Below are 20925 nucleotides of genomic sequence, written 5' to 3' on the forward strand. Positions count from 1 at the left end.
TCCTCAGTGTGATTTCCAAGGCCCTGTGTGATCCGACCCTGCTTCTTTCCCCAGGCTCGTCTCCCGCTTCTCCCTCCACCCAGTACCCTTCTCACGCCTTATTCTGGAAACTTGATTGCTCTGTGTGCCCTGGGCCCCTGGGCTTTCACAAATGTTTTTCCCACTGCCTGGAATAATCTCTGTCCCCAGCCTTCACACCACCTTGACAGGCTGACGACTCCTTATCTTTCAGGCCTCAGCTTAGAAGTCAAGGGGAAGCTTTCCTAAAGCCTCAATTATCAAGATATTTTTATCTCAGCAGCTACCCCATCAGCACCCTGTAGTTAATGCCAGTTAGAAGTGGAGGAGGTTTTGGCTGAGCCTTTAAATATCCTAGTGGCTGGTGGTGGTTTAGTGGAAAATAATTCAAGTCCCACCTAACTGCATATATCAAGGCTGAATGCAATATCCCTGATTGTTCTAGAATCTAGACCAGGGGGGCAGTGTGTGTGTAAGCCCTTTGCACTTGGTGCCCACAGGAGACATTGCTAATTAATCGTAAGGTTGACATGTGAATTGACACCCAGTTACCATCCTTGTTCAAGATGCAAATGGCCCAGGACTGACATCTTGGTTCTACCTAAGCTGGTAGTGCCAGTTTAGAAGTTTGGTAAAAATTTTTTTTTTAAGATGGGGGGGTAGGGTGGGGAGTCGATTGCAGTCTCTCTTGTTAAAATAGCTTTATTACCGCAATAAATCTAGAGAGAGGAGAACAGGGAGGGAGAGGCTCCCTTGTTAGCTAAACATGTTCCATTTGCACATTGGTTTGAATTCCCACGAGAGCAGTATCCGTGCTGATGGATCTTCCCCGTAAAAAGGCCTTGGCATCAGGCCATTGTAAAATTAAAATGAATTCAGATTCATTCATGCATGCCGCTTTAATTTACAATTAAAATATTATGGTTACATATTTTAATAAGAATAATTAGGTGGACCCAACTGAATCAACTCTTCTGTTTAATGAGACAGAACCCGGAACCCTAATGAAAAGGCAGGTGGCTGTGACAGGAAACGCGTTTCAGACGGCGTCTTGTGTGGAGCCAGGCGTTTTCGTTCTCTTTATATTCTAACACCCGGAATGAACAGGTTGATCTTCCTGCATCACTAAGGACCTTTGGCTTCAGCCACATTGAGCTCATCTTATGTGATATGTAAATAAGCAGTTTACACTCTTTCATGGAGTCTGACATTCTGGCCCCTCCAAGGAACTGTGTTTGTGTCTCTGCCCAGGGCTTGCTTGGTGTAAGTGGGATAGTCCTACATATGTGATGTGACTGGAAGGGTGGGCTGAAACCTCTTTTCTGTGTGTGTGTGTGTGTGTGTGTGTGTGTGTGTGTGTGTGTGTCTCCCCAACTCTCCTGGATCATGATGGCTGAATTCTACCTTTAGAGATTCATACCTTTTGTATAAGAGTTTTTTCTCCTTCAAAATGTACATACTTGGTATTGGATATAATGGCAATTAGCATTTATTGACACTTGAGTGACAGTAAATCTACAACTCCGTGGCAGGAGATACCTTGAGTGGAGCAGAACCAAGTGGGCCCAGGACGGTTCCAGGCACCGTGAGGACCCTGCCACACAGCCCCTACAGGGAGAGATGGGAAGGATGTGCTGCTGTTTTGGACGTGTTGGCTCTAAGCTTAACATTTAAGTGTTCAAGATACACTTACACTGATTGATGGTAACATTTTGGGCTTGCTCTAGGAAAGCATGGTTTTAATATTGATTTCCGATTGGAAACTGACTGAGCTGGGACCAGTGAGTAACATCAAAGGATATCCCATAAGCAACACCTCCACCTGGTGTCCTGCGATGCTGGGGACTTTGAAGGGAAGTGACAAGACAAGACCCTTTCCCAATCCCCAAAACTCAATTTGTTCTTCCTTCCTCCTTTCCTCCCTGCCTATGTGACGTGATGTAATAATAGGGAAAACTGGGTATGGGATATATGGGAATTCTCTACTGTCTTTGAACAATTTTTCTGTATATTTAAAACTGCTCTAAAACAGTTAGTTTTAAAACAGATAACATTGAATTATACGTGCTCACACATAAAGATTTCTAAAAGACTGTGCAATGAATAAATCAAGGTACAAAACAGTATTTACAGTGTGCTCCCATTTGCATTAAAAATTATATATACATGTATATACACACACATATATATACATATATGTGCCAATTATGTGTATACTAGAAGAAGTATGTAAAAGTCCTAGATAGGCTGAAAAGAAACTGGAAGTCCAGTAGGAGGGGGACTTCATTTTCAGGGTGTTCTCATCTGTACTTGAAATGATCTCTCTCTCTTTAACCACATACATATTTTATTTTTATAATAATGAAAAAATCTTATTTTTCAAAGGTAGATAAGTATTGGGACGTCATTATGTTAACGGTGTCAGTAACAGTTGAACTCATGGTTAATGCTTTCAGATTCACGTTTCTGACTTACTTTCGCTTTCAAGTGCCACATGTGTCTCTTTTCATAAAGCAGTCCCCTTGAGATGACCTCTTCCCTTCTTCCCTTCCTCCCTTCCTTCTCTTCCTTTACTGGTTTTAACTTTTCATTATAAATCTTAAACACACAAAGTAGAGAGACTAATATAATGAGCCCTTATGTACCTGGGGGTTCAAGAGTTAACACATTATTAATTCATGACCAAGCTATTGCCCCACCGCCACCCATTCCCTCCTGCTACCACACAGTGAATTATCTGAAACGAATTTTAGGCATAGTGTAATTTCATCTGTCAATATTTTAGTATGCATTTATAACAAATGACCCTTCTTAGAAACAAACCACATTATCATACCTTAAATAATTAACATTAATTCCTTCATATCATCAAATAGTCAGTGTTCAAGTCTCCCTGATTACGTTGAAAAAAAAATTGTATATTTGGTTGTTCTAATCTTGATCCAAATAGGAACTACACATTGCATTTGGTTAATATATTGCTCAAAACCTCTCATTCTGCCCATTTTCCCCCTTGTGCAATTTATTTGTTGAAGAAACTGCATCTTTTGACCTATAGATGTTTTCACATTCTGGATTTTGCTGATCGTGTCCTTGTGGTGTAGTTTAGCACAGGTTGGTAATTATTTCTTGTTGTAAAAGATGAGTGTTTTCCACTAATGTATTACGAAATACAAAAAGGTAACTCTCCTTAATTCTGGACACTGCTTGTGTAAAGAAACTCATAACATCATGAATTATTATAAGTCATGTAAAAGGCAGGCCTAGTTGAATTTCACTCACAGCTATTTATCCCGACGTAATAAAAGCTTTCTTAAAAGTCATCGTTCAAAACTGCCAGGGAACGGCATTTAAACACACTCCAAGCTATAAAGTGACAAGAAACATTCCTTGGAGGATGTCTTTTAGGTTATTTGTCATAAATATTATTAGGAAATAAAGGAAGGTTGCTTGATACATTCCTTCTGCCTTTCAAGCATGTTATTTATAGAGAATGTAGTGTGTGTGAAAGGGGCTAAATTTTAGTTTTGAGATTGTTATGTGGGAGCCCTGGATAGAACCCTGGTGAATAAGACATTGGTTAAATGTCAGTGCCTTGCTCAGAACCAGGACTCAATGCATTTTAATTGAATGAATGAGTCTCCAGTTCAAATACATAAACATATAAAATGGGTATATACTTTGGAATAGGATAAAAACGGCCTGAGAAAGTGAGCATAAAATGAAACAAGTTTTCATTTTTGTGGTAGAAGATTCTCATCAAGGCTATGAAAAACTAATACTAGCACCTGGAGATTCTTTGTTTGTTAGCTTTTGTCTGTACTCATCTTTTTGTAATAAGAATAAATATTTTTACAGTCAGCACACAGTTATGTTTACTGTACTATAAAAATAGAAGAAACTGTGATGGGTATGTAGTGACATATCACTGTGGTGTTAATTTGCATTTCCCCTAATGGGTAATGATCTTGAACATCTTTTCATGTGCTTGTTTGCTATCTGTATGTCTTCCTTGGTGAAATGCCTTTTCATGTGTTTTGCCTATTTTCTAATTGAATTCTTTGTTTTTTTTACATGTTGAGTTTTGAGAGTTCTTTATGTATTCTAGCTACAAGTCCTTTGAGGGATGAGTGATTTGCAGATATTTTCCAGCCTGTAATTTTTCTTTTCAGCCTCTTCACAGGAGATGCAGAGCAAAGCTTTTTAGGTTTGGCGAGGTCTAATTTAGCTCTCTTTCCTTACCTGGATTATCATTTCGGTGTCAAGTCTAAGAACTCTCTCTAATCAAAGGTCGCAAAGATTTTCTCCTATGTTTTTTTCTAAAGGTTTTATGTTTCCATTTAAATCTACGGTCCATTTTGAGTTAATTTTTACATAAGGGGCAAAGTTCAGGTCGGGATTCCTCTTTTGGCCTGGGGATGTCCAGTTGGTCCTGAACCACTTGTTGAAAAGGCTATCTCTCCTCCATTGAGTTGTTTTTACACCCTTGTCTAAAATCAGTTGGACATATTTGCATAAGTCTATTTCTGGGTTTTCTGTTCCGTTCCATTGACCTGTGCCCCTCTACCCGTACCACACTATCCTGATTACTATAGCTGTATAGTAAGCCTTAACATAAGGAAGAAGGATTCCTCCCACTTTATTCTCTTTCAGAATTATTTTGACTATTCTAGGGTCTTTTCCTTTCCATGTAAATTTTAGAATAAGGTCAGCTGTGTCTTCAAAAATCTGGCTGGGATTTTTACAGGAATTGCATTAAACTTATAGATCAATTTGGGGAGAATTTATCTCTTTACTATGTTGACTCTTCCAATACATGAACACAGTATAGAATATACTTACACAGATATATACAAAGAAGTATATACTTCTTCGATTTCTTTCAATAGCATCTTATAGTTTTCAGCATACAGAACCTGTACATCCTTTGGTTTTGAATCTTCTTTATAATCAGTTGGTTAATTCTCAGACATTTCATGAGCACTTACTAATGAGTGCCAATACTGTGCTTGGTGCTAGAGATATAAAAATGAAATACAAGGCCTTTGAGAAGCTAGTGGGACAGAGTTTCAGAACAACATGTTGTTTGAATTGATGTTTTAGCTAATAGCAAGAGAATAATTTTTTCCCCTCCAAAATAATGCACTTTGGTGAAATTGGAAATATAGTGAAATCGGAGATTTATTATTTATTGTTAAAGAAGCACCCAGTAGAACATGTTTGAGAGCACAGACTTTGGAGCAAGGCAGACCAGAGTTTGAAACCTAGCTCAGTCTGTTGGCCATTTGACTTTGGGCCAGTTGCTTAAGCTTAAGAAGCCTTATTTTTCTTATCTGTAAAAAGGGGGGTGATAATATTACTGACCTCTTAGGATTGTCATAAAGATTAAAGGAAAACATGTATAAAACACTTACCACAGTGCCTGGCACATGCACATGCCTTGTTCAGTATGGTTAATTTTATTGTTGATTTATTCTCATATATCAGGGCTAAGGAAAAAAAGATGAGGTAGATGGATAAAGGTTGAACCTGGGGTGGGAGTTGGGGAGGGAAGGGGGTACACTGAAATTGAAGAGTGATTATTATAAGACAACACAGGAACTAGACTTTCAAAGAGTACAGTTCTCTTTCTTCAGAAGTTTGTTTTCACATGGAGAACAGTAGGGATCAGTTAGCTTAAATTTTTAATTCTACTCTGCCTGATTTCTTCCTTCATACTAGATATAATCATTAGGCCCAAGAAGTCATTAAAGTGTTTAATAAGGTTATTAAATTGACTAACTGCTGCTACTGAAGCAATTTTCATAGGAAATCCATACGATTCTAGTTATGGAACTTGGAGCTGTCCTTTGTGGCTGACAGGCTGTCAACATTCCTTTGAAGGATGGTGGGCAGCATCATGAGGGATGCGTCTAATTAAGAGATTACAGGTGAACCTTGGCTTCCTGGATGTGCTATTCGTAGCTGGAAGTATCGTGAAACTTCACTAATTCCTACTAATTGCAGATTGGGGGAGGGAGGCCCATCTGAATTATAGAATATTTTAAAATAAATGTACTTTTATTACTTTCAAGTATATATTTTAACTCCAACTACACAAACAAATCGTTGTCTGGTACAAGTCTTAGGGGACTCAAGTTATTGGTGCTCTCAGAATGATTTTCAATTATTTCTACGTAAATAGGTGCTTCTGGAGTTCTTTAGGGTGCTTGAAAACAGTTGATTCTCACAGACCTTAAACATTGCTCTTGTAGCCACGTGCTGTTAATTGGCACACCCTTAGAGGAAGGGGTTTGTTAAATTAAGATAAACTTTAGACCAGCTGCTAAATAACATCATTAATTCATGGAGTCCAAGAACCCAAGTGGATGAGGTTTTTATTTCAGTTGAAGTTTGATCTCATCTTTTTTTTTCCCTGAAGCCAGTTCATTTATTCCTGCAGACATGCATTTATTCATTAAATGATATTAATGGACTGCATTGGGTGTGCCAGGCACTCAAGTCATGCTGGACAGCCTAAGCTACCCTAAAGGAGCTTAGCATCTAGTGGAGGAGGCCTGCAGGTCATTACAGTGCAGTAAGGCACGGTGAAGAGGGAGGATGCCCAAGGTCTGCCCAGAGACAGTAGGGGCTTGGAGTAGAGTCAAATTAATCAGACTGGGTGAATCTGAGGATTTCCAGAGGAATTCCAGAAGGATTTCTAGAGACTGAGTTGCCTTTTGAAAATGGATTGGAGTTAGCAGAAAATAAAAGAAAGAACCAGATGATGGCGATGAAGGAAAAAGCAGAAACTGGGGTGAGGACAGCAGTGCAGGCAGAGAGAACAGCATGTTCAAAGGCGTGCAGGTGTGAAATTGCATGCTGTGTATGGGGATGTAAGCTTCGCCTTTGGAGATTAGGAGAGTGAAAAATCATGAAAGGCTATATTGTGCTAACTACAGAGTTCGAACTTGGTCTTGAAGGTTATGGGGCAGGTTTTGTAGGATTTTCAGCAGGAAAATGACACCATCAGATGTGTGCTTTGGAGCCATTCTTGTTTTAGTGTGGGGGCTGAATTACGGGCCCAGGGATCAATTAGCAGCCCATGCATTAATGTTGGGCAAGCAGTCCTTGGGTCAAAGCACTCACAGAGGGAATAGAGTTGTGGGTGGGTCAAAGAAGGGTGAATCTGGAGGACGTGGTCAGTGAGTCAGATAGAGAAGTCTGGGGACTCTGGGTTTCTGGCTGGGGTTGCTGGGGATGAGATGAAGAGGAGGATGTGGGAAGGGCGTGGATTCTTTGTGCTTGTGGGATTTCCCAGTGAGCTGTCTAGGCAGAAGCCTGGATACGTGGGGAGATGCCTGGACTGGGATGGAGAGAGAATCATCAGCTCACGCTGAGCACTTGAAACCATATGTTCGGATGAGGTCATCCTGGAATCCTAACAGGGTGTGAAGAACAGCAGCCTGGGATGGCTCTCAGGGCAACAGCAACGTTGAAGGGAACGAGAAGGAAGAAAGTTCGCCATTTCGCACTTCAACCAAGTTAAAGATTTTCAGGATTGAAAAAGCGTTTGCAGCCTTAGCTCCACAGTTAATGTTGAGCGTTCATTTAAAGTGCATTGCTGTGTTCTTAGGGGATTCTTTTTCCAGCATGGCTTTAGAATATGTTTTCAACATATCTTTCCTACATAAAGATTAGTCATAATGAGTAATAAGAATGGTACAATCCAAGAATTACAATCCACTAAGATGAGGAAAGTAGATTCTTTACTGTAGAATCTACAGTGTTCATTAGGATGTTCATTCCTTTTACACATATCATGAGGGGCCTGCTCCAAGCAATTTCTGTGAAATCTTTAGGTCACTCTGCCTTTCACTGAGAAATGACAGTATTAAAGTGTTTGCAACTAGGTTCTTAAATTAATCAATTTTTACTTAAAAAAAGGTAGACATCTGGATTAGCTTTTCTGAATTGCTTATTGCCAAGGTCTATGGGAAGACCTCTGTGCTCTGGGTTTATAAGCATTTTCCTTTCTACGTAATAATCGTTGACTTTCATGTAGCACTTAATGAAAATTTTCCCAGTGCTCTCACAGGTATTTTTTAATTTGATCCTCCTAACCAGCAGTTGAGGTGGGCCGGACAGGCATCATTCCTATTTTCCTGATGTAGAAGCGGAGGCTCAGTGGATAAGTTCATAATTTAGGAAGTAAGTGAATCAGAATTTACCCCTGGTCTTGTGACCACAATTTCAGTGCTCTTTCCATGAAAAGGGACATGTTACTCAAAGTGTAGATGTCAGTAGTTAGACAGTAGCGAACAGATACAGGGGAAAAAGTCCTGATTTTTTTGAGAACTATTTGTCATTACTACCATCTTCAATTAATAATATGTTGAGTGTTCAAGGGGTCTGTGATGCTGTGGTAATTGTGGACTTTATAATTTTAGTTCAGAAACCTTTTTTTAAATGACAGGTTTGTAGAAAATTGACAAATGCATTTCTTTGTCTTTTCATTTTTGTTTTGCCTGAGTGGAGGCCCACTATTTCAGTAACAGGTGCATATCTTCTACTGTTAATATGGAACATTGAGCTGTTGGAAATATTTAATTTCCCCTGTGGGATATTCAAGAACTTCTGCCTCTCCAGTGGAAAAGTGGAACTGCCAGCACCCTGTGAGGGAGTGTGGCTTACATGTGACCTGATGACTAGCAGCCTTCTCCCTTAGGCTGGCTTAACGGGGGTAGGATAACCTTGTCAGCCCTTGTCAACATTCTCCCTTGCCCTGAGTGTGCTGGGGGCATTTGGAGGGTTAGATGTGGTCTACCCTGGATTCTGGTCTTCTCTCCTATTCCTGACCTATTTGTCCTTCTGTTCATTGATTCATTGGTGATTGATTCACTCTTTCTAAGAACTATGGATGTGTGAAAAGCACTCTGGGAAAATGAGTTACACACAGACACACACACACACGCACACACACGCACTAAGGGCAGGGTGCCTGGGTTCTGTTTCATTTCCACCTCTGGGCAGGATCTACTTTACCCTGACCCAATCACGCTATATGTAAGAGGGCTTCTTACTAACAATTGTCTTTACAGTCCCTCTTATAATTTAGAATACGCTTTTAAGAAAAAATGGCCAAAACGTTTAGAGTATTGTTATATTGTTGTCTTGTTTTTATTGTCTGTCTTCTAAATGACTTTAAAAATACATAATGAAAAGATTTTAAAATAAGACTTTCTGGAACATGAACTCATCATCCCTGTATATATACTGAGGGCAAGCAGTGGGGCAGAAGTGTCCAATGCAAGAGCAAAGCATTACTTTAGAAGGCGAACTTGATAGGTGGCAAAAGCGATTTAAGGGAATGTGGACTATTTTTCTCCTTCTCTCTTAATCCTCTGTCCTGAAAAATTCTCATTTTATTATCTGCATAACAGAATGGAGGTGCTCTGTCCAGAAAACCTCATGATCTTTTTTCTTCTTCTGCTCTAGAGCGCTGACGGCCTGCTTTTCAGATGTGCCAAAGCAAAGCAGTAAGGAATGCCTAAAATTTCAGCCCTGAAGTCTTTTTTCAAAACAAAAAGTGAAAATATTTAAAATGAAATTCAGTTAGCAATGAATTGTTGTGCCAAACATAACACTTTTTTTGTTGTACGTTTTCATATTTTAAAATTAAGCTGATTTAATGAAGAGCACTTTAAAAAGTATTGTATTTGAAATTTTACCCCCATTTCCTGTTCTTACTATCTTTAAAAAGGAACAAAATGATCTACTTTGTATTTTTTTTAACTTTTCTAACTCTTATCTATAACATGAGGTTGTTATGAAGATGAAATGATTAACTACACGGGAAGGTATATTTTAAAAATAGAAGAGGGTGTCAAAGGCGCTCATCTTTCTGTTACTAAGTTAGCAGTGCTTATTCTCAGGAAGTTGGGGTGCACACACAACGTCATTTTCAGCTCTCCTTGCTTGCTTTTCACATGGCCTTTGTCACTCTTTCTTGTGTTCTAGCAAGCGATTTAGCAGGCAGGGCCTATAGTTTTAATTCAGAGAAATGAAGAAAGTAAGAAATGACCACTTTTACAACTGGATAAAAATGTGAACCTATTTTTCATGATGCAAAATTAAAAATCAGTTTTAGAGTATCTGTTCTTATTGTCTTCACATAACCTGTAAAACTATCCAAAAGTGCACCCAGCTCGGTTTTGCGTTATTGTAAAAATTCCATTTGTGGCAACAGCGTTTTTTTAGACTTCCTGTGGTGCTTGATTCATTAACTTCTTGTTTTTTAAAGGATTACAACCACATCGGTTAAAGTTTATTTCAGTTTTGTTCTTGTACAGTCATTTCTCTCAGCCCTTCTTAGCCCTACTTGCCATTCTGAAACCTATTTCTTTGCTTGTGATGCCTTTACAGGAATTTGTAAGTGTTTGGGTTCGAGATCCTAGGATTCAGAAGGAGGACTTCTGGCATTCTTATATTGACTATGAGATATGTATTCATGTAAGTATGCCGTCAGTAGTCCATAGAAATCACAGTAATTTTTAGGTAGCATACATTTGATGGGATACTATGATATACTTATAATTGAAATTTATAAAAAATTTTCTAATTCAAAGAACTGAATTTGAATGATTACAATTAGTGCTTGTCTCTTAAATGAAGTAGTACGATGGTTCCTAAAGTTGTTTATTTGAATTCCTTATTGTACCTTTGTTAATATTTTAATATTTATTGCCTTCATGTATGAAGATGTGAATACATCTAAAATTCAGAAAGAGTTTTTATAGCTCATTAATGGTATTTCTTTATGATCTGTTATAGCATATTTCTGGAGACTATATTGCCTGATAAATCTTAGGTTTTGAGAGGACGTAGTGTTCTCTGGAAAAGAGATGTGCAGTGTTTTATATGTAGAACAGGAAAGTAGGAAATGAATATATGGAATTATTTTGCCTTAGTCTCAATTCTGAGTAATTAAGATAAGTAAATAACTAGAAATGATTTACTTTACTTGGAAATAGTACTGTATCATAATCTCTTGAACAGTGTTGTGTGGTGTGTCGCCTCCTCTGATTATCTTGAATGAGGGTCAGCAATCTTTTTCTGTAAAAGGCCAGGTAGTAAATATCTTTGGCTTTGTGGGCCATACAGACTCTCAAAATTACTCAGCTCTGTTGTTGTAGGGTGAAAGTAGCCATAAACAATACATAAATGAATGAGTGTAATTGTGTTCCAATAAAAATTTATTAGTGAAGACAGGTGGCGGCTGGATTTGGCCCACAGGTGTATATAGTTTATTGGCCCTTGATCATGAAGATAGTCACTTCTTTTGTGTAATTTAGTCCAGACTTTTCTTGAGAGCATAGAAATGGGCTCAGATTTTATCTGTGACTCTGTATAGAACAGGTGAGATAAAATTTAGCCATCCTTTGATCTTCACATTGTTAATAGCTACATTGGTATATTGGGTACCCAGATACCACCCACAAAACTTCTCTTTTTTCTCCTTTCTTCCCTTTTTTCTTTCAAAGTTCCCCAACTTGGAAAATAAAGTAAAAACTCAGAACTGCTTTCTTTGATGATTGTGTTGAAGCCCATTGCCAGGGTACGCCTTGTATTTTGATTTTGTTTTCGTTTTACTCATGAGGTCACACCAGATATGCATTCTGTGCGGAAAATTATAACACAAGTATGTAAGACTAAGCATTTGAAAACGAAATGAAATTCTTTAGTTGCCTTTTGACTCCCTCTAAAAAATTTGTGGGTCCTTATGACACACTTTATAGTAGGTATGAAATTTAATTATCTTCAGGGAGTTAATGAAAGTATAGATCCTTCTCTTCTACATAAATAATATGATGTGAATTCAGAAATGTCCATCTAAAACCAGAAATAATGGGTTCCACACATGTTATTTGGTGGCGGCTCTGGTGTTTCTCTGAGATGCTTATAAATTGACAAGGAATAAATGTTCTTGGCTTGATAGATAGCAGAAGCAAGCAACTAGTAGAGGAACTTGATAAATTAGTGATCTCAGTGTAGCCTGATCCTGAAGAGGCTTCTACCTATTGTTGTACGATTAGGAATGGGTGGGGAGACTGGAGAGTTCTTGTTACCCTCATTTAGATGCTGTACCCGTAGAGCTTTGCAGGTAGAGAAGCTGGTGTTTAACGCACTTAAATTAACCTCAAGGGAAATGATACCAGGCAACTCCGAAGTTGTAGCATTTACTTGGAATTTTAAACTAGTGGACTGTCAAGGTGGGTAGTCCTTCACATATCCTCTCCTGAGCTTGTCCTGCAAATGAAGGACTTATAGATAGACCTTTGTCTGGTGTAAGCACCAGATGGATCTCCAGTTATTGCATGCACAGTGATTCTGAGCAGAGAAATGAAAGGCAGTTGAACTGAACTCCACCTCTGCCTGAGGTTCAAGAGGCCCTGCAGTGGCCTGGTCCTCTCTGGGGAGAGAGCACTGAGAGGATACTCACCCAGGCCTTGTTAGGGCACGAATTCTGGAGTAAACGGCCTGCTGCCTGAGTCCCTAAGGGTCACGTTAGAGGGAGGCCCTGGTGTGCTTTGAAATCCACACACACAACATTATTATTATTTTTTTAATAAATTTATTTTACTTATTTATTTATGGCTGCGTTGGGTCTTCGTTGCTGTGTGCAGGCTTTCTCTGGTTGCGGGGAGCGGGGCCTACTCTTCGTTGCAGTGTGCAGGCTTCTCATTGCGGTGGCTTCTCTTGTTGCGGAGCACAGGCTCTAGGCACGCGGGCTCAGTAGTTGTGGCTCGTGGGCTCTAGAGCACAGGCTCAGTAGTTGTGGCTCACGGGCTTAGTTGCTCCGCGGCATGTGGGATCTTCCCGGACCAGGGCTCGAACCCGTGTCCCCTGCACTGGCAGGCGGATTCTCAATGACTGCGCCACCAAGGGAAGTCCCACAACGTTAGTATTGTGCCACAGACTCCATCCGGTGTGTTTGCTGCCATATCGTCCATGACAGGATTTAGGCCAATAAGTATTTTGGGGGCAAGTCTCTTAACCTCTCTGCATCCTGAGGTTCTTTGAATTTTAGGAAGTTCAGGAATACCAGGAACCGTGCCATACATTTCATGGGAACGGTTAGGAACTAATGTACACCATCCCTGACACTTTCCAAGGAAAACAGCGGCTGGGTGCTTATTAAGTGGTAGGTTGATAACAGTTTTTGAAATGATATAAATCTTGGGGGCAAAACCATTTCCCATTTGGCAGTGTAAAGATTATGAAATAGAATTTTGAAATTAATAGGTAGAATAGAGATCTTCTTACAAAACCAACAGACACATAAGCCAGTCTCTGGTTTTACAGAAAGGAGAAACACACATATTTACCAGCCTTGTGTTTACCCAAAGGAGAAGCATTGCTGTTTTGCTTTGGGTAGGGACTCTGAGGGTGGCTTTTTCTAAGTTTGCCTTAAGGTAGCTGGAAGGAAACCAATGTCCAGTAACTAATAATACTATTAAGAGATAACATTTGCCATGTGCATATTATCAATCCTAATAACAACAACCCTGTGAAATTGGGATGTACTATTTCATCCCCATTTTACCATTCAGGGAACTGGAGTTGAAGTGACTTGCCTTATAGCAGAGCCAGGACTAGAATTTGGGTCCTCCATGCACATACTCGTCCTGTGCACCACATGTCTCTTTTTACTTGATCACGCTTCCTTGCACATCTAAGTAGAGAAGGGAAATGCTGAACTCTTGTTTAAAAGTGATTTCAGGATTCTGGGTGATTTGTGTGATCTGCGGCGATGGCCAGATCAAGGACACAACGGCTTCTGCGATGTCATGTGAAGGACCAAGAGAAGGTGTTTCTAATCCCCAAAGGCTTCTCCACGGATGGATGGATGGGGTTGAATGCAGTGGATGACCCTGAGCTCTTATTGGTCATTTATTCTTCAGGATTTGTTTAATGTTTATGATTTGTCTCTGAAGGGAGTGCTAATAGGTGAGCAGGAAGCTACTTCAGGACTCAGGGAAGGGCAGGGTCCTGCCTTGCCCCAGGACAACACTGCTCATTTATGTCACCCCAGCTGTCTTCATGGATGCTATATTGGTGGGTTATGTGCACTATTTGAGTCTTGCATAAATGCAAATGTATTTTTGATTTTTAAATCCTACTTTAGATGAATATTGGGGGGCATAGAGGGAGTTATAGATATAAGAAAAGCATTTTTTCCTCAGGTGAGGCTTATATTTTTTGTTTTCTTTAAACAGACCAATAGCATGTGTTTTACAATGAAGACATCCTGTGTACGAAGAAGATACAGAGAATTTGTGTGGCTGAGGCAGAGACTCCAAAGTAATGCATTACTGGTGTAAGTGATTTAAAGAGTATATTGAGGGACATTATTATTATATTCAATATTTTAAAATTTGACGTGCCACTATATATAAAATAAACAACAGTGGTTCACTGTATAGCACAGGGAACTATATTCAATATCTTGTAATAACCTGTAATGGAAAACAATCTGAAAAACAATGGAAAACACCTGAAACTAACACAGTATTGTAAATCAACTATACTTCAATTAAAAATTTGACATGTATTAAGATATATGAAATACGAAGGATTTCGTAGGCTTTCTTCTTGATCGCAATATATAGCTTTAGTTAGTTTTTTTTTGACTACTGCATCTGAATTCAAAATTTATCACTTGAGTTATACCGACTTGTATGAGTATTGACCATGGAAGTCCTCAAAAATGTTTTTTTTTGTTTAAGTTAATTGATTTTCTCACACCCTTATTATATAATGTAACCATATAACATGTATATAATAGTTGTGTGATAATTATTATGCACAGTTTGCTTTCATCTTGAGGGATTTCTGTAACGAAACCACCTTAATTGGATGATTAAAAGCATTTTTTTTTCTTTCTCATAAGACAACTGCCAGAACTTCCATCTAAAAACCTATTTTTCAACATGAACAATCGCCAGCATGTAGATCAACGCCGTCAGGGTTTGGAAGATTTCCTCCGAAAGTAAGTGTGCAGAAACGTTTGCAGCCAGACGGGAGATATGAGCACAGTGCTTTGCAAGAGTTGAGTGTCCTGTGATCAAGTCGGGGAGAATGTTTCTGTTTCTAAAATGCTAGTGATCTGCTCTGGAGGGACGCTCAGTAGTTCATCTCCTATATTAGAGCACCATCTTGTGGCTCACATCACACAGTGCATATCCGGGACCAAACTTTCCAGAAAGAAAACAATAAACTAATTGAATCAGATAATAAATATATACTCCCTTAAGCTATAAAGCAGAGCCAAATTGCTTGGGAGTTTAGCTGACAAGAGTAAAATTTGCCAGGAAACAAATGTGCCTTATTAAAAAGGCACTTCTTAGAAATTCTCTTTATTTACAACATTTAGGATCAACAGACCGAAGTCAGCTGTACGATGGGCTGCTAATACCCTTCTGAGCTCCTCTAAATGAATAGCTTAATGATACTCTTTGGAGAGAATGTTTATAAGGGAGTATTAATTGGTGTTTGAATAGTCTCAGTGGGTTATTAACTCTGGGGTACTTGGTGATGGTTGGTACTGCAGTGAAAGTGACTTGAATTCACACTGCTATAAGTCCCCTCTTTTTGGAATGCTGGAATACCTACCTATCCCACGGGACAACACAGTGGTTTGCACACAGACCCTATGGCCAGACTGCCTGAGTTCAAATCCTGCTTCTGCTACTTATTAGCTGGGGACTTGGGCAAGTCTTTTACCTCCTCTGTGCCTGTGTTTGCCCATCTATAAAATGGGGTAATAATAGTATCTACTTTATAAGGTTGTCGAGAGGATTAAATCAGTTAACGAATGTAAAGCACTCACAACAGACTGACATATAATGTGTGGTAGCCAAGTATCGGCCATTATTTTAATGCACTTAAATGAAATAGCTTTGAGCTAATTTTGCTATTTTGCTATTTTGTAGATAAGGAAATAGGATGAGTCCTATGACCACTAGTTAGTGGCGGGGCCCAGTCTCCTGAACTGTCTTTTTCTACTAGCTTCAGGATCTGAAGCCGTCTCCTTTTGAGTTTCCTACACAGTAACTTTGAGCTAGCCTGAAATAATATACTGCCCTCTCCCCACATGGCTCACTCATCAAGGGTTTGGGTATTAAGTATCCACATGAATATTAACATTTATTTCTATTAGATTGATATCATGCTTTTCCTTTGAGGGGGTCATGGAGACATACAGAAACATCCAAGATTATAAATTGAGGGAGGGTCGGAAGAGAAAAAGAAGGCAGAGGAATAAAAATGACAAGAGACCAGAAGAATGGATTAACCGAGCCAAGTTCTCAGAAAACCTCACACTGGTGTTCTTTGGGGTATCATAGGCATGACAAAGACGCAGTCAAATTTCTTCTGCCCTTTCCCTTTGGGGATAGCTCCAATTTTAATTGTCTGTATGGGACCCAGGTGGCTAATGGCCTCTCCCTTAAGACGTGGTCCCCGCAGCCAAGTTTGCAGAGTGGCTTGTCGCTCCAGATGCTGCTCAGGGAAGCTGCAGACTGGCCATCGCCAGTGAGACCTGGACAGAGCTAGTCAAATCCTGCAGTCCCCAGAAGCGTTGGGGAGCTACATGTTTTTGGTAGAGAAATCTCCTTATTTGAGATCAAAGGACAGTCTGTGTCTCTATATTTATGTTGCTGGTTAAGTGCAGGGCATGTGGTTTTCGACCAGGAATCACTTCATTGTTTTAAACATGACCTTTCCTTGCACAATTGGTCAACCAGATTCATGCCAGAGTGAGAGTCACTGGGCTGCAGAGGGGTTGTGCTTAGTTACTCTAGGTTGTTTGGGCGTGCTGTGTCGTTTCGCAGTTAGCTGGTTGAATCTGATGCAGAGGTCATAATGGAAAGTGTCGTGGGTCAGGGGCTTGAGGAACTGGGTTCCAGGTCTCCTGTGAATCTTGGCTCCTGAGTGTTTTCTGACTCTTCGACCTTGGAAAAGTCACCTCGTTCCTGTGAGCCTTGGTTTGCTAGAAAGAACGCAATAATGTAACTCATGTATTGCCGACCTCGTGGGTAGTTAAGTCATTCAGAGGATGGCTTGGAAAGGAGTCTGCAAACCTATTTATTAAGTGACTGCTTTGGACCAGGCTGGGTACTGGGGATATAGGACTGCACAAGATGGACACATATCCTTACCTCTTGAAGCTTCCATTCTAGTGGGAAGCAACTATATATGTACCAGAGATGGCTAGATTCATTAAAATTGGATCTGGATTACCATGCAGAAGTCAAATCATGAAACGGACACCAAGTTCTCTTGTGATGTTACTTGTTCCATTATGGTCTGTGAACATTAGTCTCCAAGTGATGAGTTTCACGTTAAAAATGAAAGCTGGTGCTTCCACGTGGTTTGAACCTGAAGGAAGTAAGGAGTCTAATACCACACGGTTGGATTCAGTCCTGACCTAAATGCCCTGAATACTGTGACCCTTCCAATCCTCGCCACCTTCTTTTTTGTGCCCCTCAGATTCTGATGCATGGTCTTCATGTTCTTTGTCTAGTTTGTGTAGAAATAGCAACCTCGCATGTCTTTGCCCCGGGTACACCCCCTCTGTCACCCCAGCGTAAGCCCGCTTTGGCAAACTGGATGTGACATGCAACTCAGCCAGCCATCTGTGTCCTGACCCCACCTTGCTGTCCTCTGAGGCCCTGATGGTTACCCATTAAGTAGGGCCACCGTTAGTAGCCTGTACCTTGCTTGTAGAGCGCTTTCGGAACTTGAGAGGGAAACACCACAGCATTAAAATGCGAAACATGCCTGTGTTGTAGATTTTTAGCAGGTACTTTTAAAACTTGGTTTTTAGGTAAGTTTTGAAGTTATGAACTAAGAGCGCTATATATGTTCAAACCCTTTGAAACCAAAATGCTGCTGTCTCTGTGCATAGGTGTATGTCTGTAATACAAATATATATTTTTCCATTTTAAGGTCATTTGTGAAGTAATGCATAATTAATAGCAAAGTACATATCCAGGCCACTCTTCATAGAGGAATTAGAAAGTTGTTTCTTTGCCAGGATATCAAATAAGAGTAATTTATACTATTTTATTGAACACTGGCTATGTTTAGCTTTTTACATATTTTATCTCAATACTTACCACGTTAGGAGTCAGGTTTCATCTCAGTTTTATAGACAAGGAAATTATAAGAAAGGTAGAGGCACTATATTAATCCCAGGAACTGGCAGGTTTATAATTAGAACTCTTAAATGCTAGCTAAATTTGGTCAGTATGATTGTGAGATTTTTCAAATATATTCATTTTTCCTCAATCTTGGCTATACTCTCCCTTTTGGGTCTCCCCCCGCCCCCCGGTTACTTTTAAATTGTAAATCACTTTTACTAATAGTTGTGAAAAAAGAAGTTATAGACTAAATGATAAATTCTGTTGATACGTTTCTAACTATGAAATTGGCATTCCTACTAACTTTTTACATTTGATTGCTATCACAGATGGGAGCCAGCTTTCCTTCTTTACTGAATCCACCCCATTAATGTAACTACATGTACCTTACAATGTAGACTTCTGTATTACAGTTTTGTATTTCTTAAAAAATTAAGGAATTGAATAAAAAATTTTTTTTTGCAAAAGATGGAAACACTACAGCTAGTTTTATACACAGACACACACACACACACACACACACACACACACAAATTTTATAAGTCTTTGTGTTCAATAGAGGGCACCACAGCACAGATCATGAGTGTCTTCAATGAAGATTTGTAGGTTTTATTTTTTTCTCATGGTAAGAGGTAAACAGGCTGAATTAATTTTTTTTTCCTACATCAAACTGCTAACCTTCCACACGCTATACAGATGTATACATATCATTATATTGGGTTCAGTAGACTCAGGGCATCCTTAGTTAGGTTTTGCATAGCTATATATATTCTCAGCTGAGCCAATATATAATACACCTAATAAAATCACGTTGAGGAAAACCAGATTTTCAGCTGTGTTTAATTCAAGGAAAAACAGGTTTTGCTTTGTTTAATTTAAAAGTTGGTATGGAGAAAGGAATAACTTTTGACTTGTGTTGTAAATATCCTTTCAGAAATTCCTTTAAAATTCTGGAGGCTATTTATTGTTCCTTTTATAAAGGCCTGAAAATTGTATACATTTATTTTTATGGAGGCTTATAAAGATGACATTTTATTGACTGTTTTACTAAATACTCTTTATATTAAGTTTGAAGTTGATTTTCTGCTGTTAGATTTGTTGGTGGAAAATGTGGCACAAGTATGACTAAGGTAAAATAAGGTTTAATATTATGATGGCAGTCACAACACTCTCTGATATATACTAAACCAGATATTACTTAAAATGAACTAATTATGCTCACTGAACCAGATGGGAAAACACTCTAAAAATTTTGTATTTTTAATTTTGGAATGAAATACTGGACTGCAAATAAAAATCCTAAATACAATAAAAAAGTATTTTTGCTTATTTAAAACTCATACCATGGAGTACGGTGACATAAATTTAGCCAATCAGACAGAAGCAATTCAAAAAACCTAAACTGTGCCTGGCACATGTTTTTGAACTCAGGGCCTGTGTGGGTGTTCAGATGTTCCCTGAACATCCTTCTCCCAGTTCAGAATTGTGAGCTGGGTGTGCCGGGCTCCCTCTGGCTGTTCACCTGTATGTCCTCCAGATGGCAGTATTAAGCAGAAAAGAAAACACTGGGAAATGAGTCTAAGGCACAGTAAAATTGGAAATTGAATTATAGCTCAAGAAAAAGGACAGTAGCCTTGAGGTGCAGATCAACCTCAACTCTGATCACTTTTGTTTGCTGTACCCATGTGTTAGGTTACTAGCAAGTTAATAACAGTGTGTGACCAGTTCAAGGCTCAGTAGAATTGCTTTAGACATGAAATAAAGCTAAAATGAATTTGTGTCCAATATCATTGGCATTAGCGCTCATTACTTTTGTGGTGTAATGCCTCAAACCATCTAAAATCAGTTTTAAAGATTACCCATTATTTTATAAAGAAAATACATTTCCAGCAGAAACAAAGCAGTAAGTATAATCCTATGAACAGTTACTTGTAACATCGCTGGCAGGAAACCACTGACAAAGGACACAGGAAACACTCCGTTCAAACTTAACAGCAAATGCAAGGTAATATTAATGGCTCGTTGCTATATAAATCTTCTCTTGATTTGAAGCATTCAAAACAAGAGTCGTAAACATTTATAAAGGTAGAAAATAAATCTCAAAGAGTAGTAAAAGGGATTTATTACTTTACTCCTTATACTTGGTAAATTAATCTTTATCATGTGATATGGTCATCTTCTGAGGGCACCCAGGGCAGAGGACATGGAGGGAGTGTAAATATTTAACTGCTTCGCTTGAGACTTTGCCTTTTAAAAAGGCACGAAGGTTTTCCTTTTCCTTTTAGTAGGTCAGTAAAGAGTATTTCTCAAACTACATTTGTAAGCCTATTTGAAGCAAAGAGGACAGCTAGATTTTGGTTTTGATCCTGTGCATTTTTAGACGCTTGCCTTCTTGAAGAAATAATTCTGTTTTATATGTAAGAGAAGGAAATATTCCAGTGACCTTGGATTTTAAGTAAATTAATATGAATGGCCAAAAGAGATTTACTTATCTAATTCCTTGTTTTAAAAATGCAGAATATAAAGTAAGTTTCGTTTGGTATGAAATACATACTCTGTTTTTCATAGATCTCTATATGAAAAAAATCCCATGTTGGACAGAATTATACTTGGGTTTTAGTGTTTCAGTTTTGTCCCCTATATCTGGTCTTAGTGTCTGTGTTATATCATTATCGAGCTATTAATAGAGACTAAATTATCCTACATCAAAATCTTTGCTAAA

The 20925-nt window shown here is 38.9% G+C and overlaps 1 protein-coding gene across 5 annotated transcripts in view; it reads left to right on the forward strand.

The window, feature by feature from the left end:
- Positions 1-20925, forward strand: part of SNX10 (sorting nexin 10) — a 71530-nt gene that overhangs the window by 47214 nt on the left and 3391 nt on the right. For 3 of the 5 annotated variants that reach the window (XM_019926498.3, XM_019926506.3, XM_073809759.1), the window contains exons 3-5: positions 10423-10509; positions 14277-14377; positions 14951-15049. In XM_019926498.3, coding sequence (XP_019782057.1) covers positions 10423-10509; positions 14277-14377; positions 14951-15049 — 287 coding nt within the window. Of the gene's footprint in view, positions 1-10422; positions 10510-13994; positions 14116-14276; positions 14378-14950; positions 15050-20925 lie in introns of all 5 variants that reach the window. The other 2 variants (XM_033863101.2, XM_073809760.1) reach the window with 2 other exon arrangements.

Source organism: Tursiops truncatus, chromosome 9 (assembly GCF_011762595.2).
Source record: "Tursiops truncatus isolate mTurTru1 chromosome 9, mTurTru1.mat.Y, whole genome shotgun sequence".
Lineage (NCBI taxonomy): Eukaryota > Metazoa > Chordata > Mammalia > Artiodactyla > Delphinidae > Tursiops > Tursiops truncatus.